At 44.1% G+C, this 4,337-nt stretch overlaps 1 protein-coding gene across 1 annotated transcript; it reads right to left on the bottom strand.

Annotated features, from left to right (window-relative positions):
* Window positions 1-477: 477 nt before the first annotated feature.
* LOC125856067 (uncharacterized) lies at window positions 478-3,302 on the bottom strand. The gene is made up of 3 exons (XM_049535653.1): window positions 2,652-3,302; window positions 1,090-2,600; window positions 478-646 (listed from the first exon to the last, which is right to left on the bottom strand). The coding sequence occupies exons 1-3, from the start codon at window positions 3,300-3,302 to the stop codon at window positions 478-480; spliced, it is 2,331 nt and encodes a 776-aa protein (XP_049391610.1).
* Between the last annotated feature and the right edge of the window lie 1,035 nt (window positions 3,303-4,337).

The following is a 4,337-nucleotide window of genomic DNA, read 5'->3' as shown; positions in this document are numbered from 1 at the left end:
AATGCAATTAACAGAATATCCAGACTTTAAAAATAAAGAAAGACAGAAAAGGAGGTAGACATCCTGTCTATACAGTCGCTCCATCTGTCTGGACATCAGTGCCAGGGGTGTTGTCATTTCGACTCTGGTTTTCATTGTCTGTGTTTGCCTTAGTTACTGCATCGATATTAGCTTTAGTCATATTGTCCAGATCGTGAGCTGCTCCAAAGGCATGTATCGCGCTAATGAACCCTCGAGCCCACAAAGAGACAATAGGGTCAATGGGAATCCTCCTACTGGAACTGGCTTTCTTGTTTTAGCTCCTTGCTTTGGGGTGATCTGTCGTCCCAGCATCTCATCTTGAGTTTTGTGCCCTTATATGTCGTGGTGGCACATTTCCTCCCGTGACTTTTGGTCTGGCCATGTCTGTAAAGACTTGAGATAAAGTTAGAAATGTAAGGAGATTTAGCAATCCATTCAGCGAATCACCGAAAACCTTCAGCGAACAAAGGGATTCTCGTCGAAAGTTTCAGCTGCCATATCAGATAACGCATCATAAGGATGAGATGGGACGCTTGGGCGAATCGCTAAGTTGTTCGGTGAGCTCGTAACAGCTCGTCGAATGACCCAACGTGCCTGCTTATGACCCACTTTCCCGAATTCAATCCTATGGCCCCCGAAAACACAATTAAGGTGCACAACTCAAATTAGGCTTAGACCCAGTGACTATCATGCTCAACCCACAAATTTTAAGCCAGTTTAAAAGCGCAACCTTCAGGTATTACCCATTTAACTTAGTACAGACAAAATTTGCAGATCTAAGATGCAGACAAGTATTCTAATCCTACCATAGAAACCCAGCACAAATCAACAGGGTAATATCATTGCATTAAGTCCAAAATCAATAGAAAGAACTTAGAGTTTGGGAACCAACCTTTTGTGTTGACTAAAATGTAGTTGAGTCGTTAGGCAGCAATGTAATCCAACTTCCGAACACAAATCAACAACTAAAATACTCTAAAAGTGTAGGGATATTGAAAATGGAGTGCAGGTGTGAGTTTGGGCAGATAAAAAGTGAGGGAAAGTGAATGAAGTTGAAACTTTTAAAACTTTGGATTGTTCTTCACCGTGACCTTGTTGAGGGCTCGGTAATCAATACATAACCGTAGCGTTCCTTCCTTCTTCTTTTGGAACAAAACAGGCGCACCAAAAGGCGCCTTAGAAGGCCTAACGTGTCCCGCGTCCAGCAACTCCTTGAGCTGCTTCCTCAATTCCTCCAACTCCAGGGGCGCCATACGGTAAGGCGTCATGGCTGGTGGCTTTGCCCCGGGAATCAGTTCGAACTGATGATCAACTTCCCTTCGTGGTGGCAACCGTTGAGGAAGTTCTTCTGGCATCACGTCCCTATTATCAGCAAGGACCTGCTCGATACAGTGAGGCAAGGCTGCTGCCTCAATCAAGTCTTTGACGCCTCCAACAAGGGCAGCAAGGAAGGTTGGTTCTCCTCTCTTGAAGCCTTTTACAAGCTGCATGGCAGACAAGTGCAGTCCGTTTTGTGGTACCCGAATAAGGGGTACCACGCAAGATCCTCCCGCGTCGCTAATATGCAATTGGTTGAGGCGTGGTGAAATAAACGCATTAACCTCATACCAAAAATCCAGCCCCAGAATAATGTCAAACACGTCCATGGGCGCAATTGTAAAGTCTGTGAACCCCTTCCACCCTCCTAAATCGATGGAGACTTTAGGAGCGAAACCATGGACATTGGTGGGGAGGGCGTTAACAGTCTTCAACATAGTATCACTGGCAACATGATATAAACGAAGGTCTGTGGCCTTTTCCCTCGTCACAAAATTGTGAGTTGCACCGGTGTCTACCATAATTCTAACGTCTTTGCCATTCAACTTGGCATCGACAAACGGTGACTCGCGCGGCTTTACACTAGCCGGCTGAGCAGCCAACGCAGCAATAGTCATATGATTAAATAACGCCATGTGATTAAACATCCCAACAACAACATTTTTGTTCCTGTCCGTCCCACCAGTGTGCCCAGATTGCTCCCCGGATGTTCCTCCGGTTTGCGCGGCAGTTTGTTCTTGCTGCTTTTGGGCAGCAACCATGGCACTCAATTTACTCAACGATGGACAGTAACGGGCAGCGTGGGTAGTCTCACCACAAATATAACAACCTTCACGATGTGGAGCGCCTTTCTTGCGATCTTCATAATTCTTGCGAAAATTAGAAGGTTGGTTACGATTGTTACCTCTAGTATCGCTGCCTCGGTTGGGAACTGACTTGCCCTTGTTCCTGTTGTTATCTCCCTTGGGAGGAACATTTTTGCTCCGATTGTCCCTCCCCTTTGCTGCATCTGTCCGAAAATCTGTGAGTGATTCTGCCACTACGATCGCCTCATCGACATCACGAACTTGTCGCCTTTGAAGTTCTTGTTTGGCCCAATTTTGGAGGCCATCCAAGAAGTAAAACAACAAGTCTTCACTGGTCAGGTTCGGGATTTGGAGAGTGAGTCTTGTGAACTCTTTCACGTAGTCACGAATGGAGAATGTTTGCTTCAATTCCCTCAACTTCCGACGAGCTTCATGCACCACGTTTTGAGGGTAAAACTGTCACTTCAATTCTCCTTTGAACTGCTCCCAATCGTCAATGGTGCAAACCCCCCTCTCCATGTCCGCCTTTTTCCTCCGCCACCACAGCATGGCGGTATTGCTCAAATACATAGCTGCTGTTCGTATTTTGGCAGCTTCTTTGGTCATACAAACATGCTCAAAATAAGCATTCATTTGCCACAAGAAGTTCTCAACGTCTTGGGCACTTCTTTCACCACGAAACTCCTTTGGCTTAGGGGCTTCGATACGAGTTTCATGTACAGTAATGGGGCCAGCAGCTCCCGCAGTGGCAGTCTCATCAACCTGCCTCTTCAAAGTCTCGAACTCTCGGTGAAGAGAGGAGAGAGCTTTGGTGAGCTTGAGTTCGAGGTTGGTCAGTCCATCCTTGCTATCCTCTTCAAGCTCTTCAAGGTTACTTTTCACCTCATCGAGGCCTTCAAGAGCAACCGTTTCAAGAGATGTGGAGTTGTTTTCGAAAATAACAAGTCGCCTATTCAAGGCCGACAAACCAGCCTCAATTCCGAGAATCTTCTCGTCGAGTTGGCTGGTATCGGAAACTTCCCCCTCTTCCCCAAGGCTCCTGCCACAAACAGGAGGGTTGGAGGAGGATTCTCTTACCCTGCTCTTGTCACGTTTCCTGGCAGTGTCCCTTCGGCCTTCCTGCTCTCCTTCTTTGTTGCGTTGAGACTTCGACGTCATGCTTTAACCGTTGCTCTGATACCACTTGTCACGGGCCTATTTTTTGAAGGCTCGTGGGACAGCGAAGGAAGGCTTGCAAAGCTCTTCATAAGCTCAGTCCTCACCCAAACAAGCACTCAAACGTGTAGCAACAAATCGTCTAAAAACAGTCCACAAAACAACCAACAAGAAAGCAATAAAAAGGAAACAAGCTTTGGGAGGCAAGTGCCAATTTTCTTGATATTTTCTCTAAGTGTTCTACATACAAAGGAAACACTACCATATATGTCTAAAAGCTGAAAAGAAAGCTAAAAACGTTGGGACAAGTTCCATAAAAATAATGGACTACAAGTATGGCTTTGCAAGTCAAAGGTAAGGTGGGAAGAGGGTGAAGTGTTCCTTAATTTAAGGAAGCCTTGTCCCTTTGTCTAGGGCCCTTTTGTGGCTGGAAAGCCTTGGCAGCCACCTGCTTCTCCAACGTCTCCAAGTCACTTCCGCAAGTGGGAAAATAATCGATACACTGCCTGAGACTCGCTGAAGCGCACCCTGAACTCGCGTCGCCCCCAGAACTCTTGAAATTTAACGTAGCTCCTTGCGGGGCGGTACAATAGCTCTCTATAAAATAAAATAAACGTCCCATCTCATATCTCTTATGTTTTCTAAAATTCTGCGAATGTTATTTGAGAAAACAAACCAAATAATTAAGTTAGGTAATTTAATTATCACCATATGCACCTGTATGTATTCTTTATTTACCTACTACATGTTCGCGTATTTTGTTGAAATTAGTTAATTTGGTTTGAATTCAAGTTATGAAGTGATTAGTTACGATGTAATATGTTATGTTGAGATTCCTTATAATGCGATAAGTTATGCTGAAATTATTTTTTATTGAGTGTTTGATTTGTTGTGTACAAAATAATATGTATTGCATAAATTTTAAGAACAAGTTATTTGTTTTTAAAAAATATCCTTTACTTTTTTTTGTTTTGTTTTTTTTAATATTTTCTTTGCAAGATTGAATTATTCATTCTTAAAAATAAAACTTTCATCTTA

Source organism: Solanum stenotomum, chromosome 2 (assembly GCF_019186545.1).
Source record: "Solanum stenotomum isolate F172 chromosome 2, ASM1918654v1, whole genome shotgun sequence".
Classification (NCBI taxonomy): Eukaryota; Viridiplantae; Streptophyta; class Magnoliopsida; order Solanales; family Solanaceae; genus Solanum; species Solanum stenotomum.
The sequence above is the reverse complement of the archived record's forward strand: the minus strand, read 5'-3'. Positions and strand labels throughout refer to the sequence as shown.

Coding starts and splice junctions, on each gene's coding strand:
- LOC125856067 (XM_049535653.1), bottom strand. CDS start 3,302: ATGACGTCGAAGTCTCAACGCAACAAAGAAGGAGAGCAGGAAGGCCGA. Junction 2,601..2,651: donor AGGCGGACATGGAGAGGGGG/GTTTGCACCATT, acceptor TTGAAGTGACAG/TTTTACCCTCAAAACGTGGT. Junction 647..1,089: donor ACGGTGAAGAACAATCCAAA/GTTTTAAAAGTT, acceptor CGGGGGCCATAG/GATTGAATTCGGGAAAGTGG.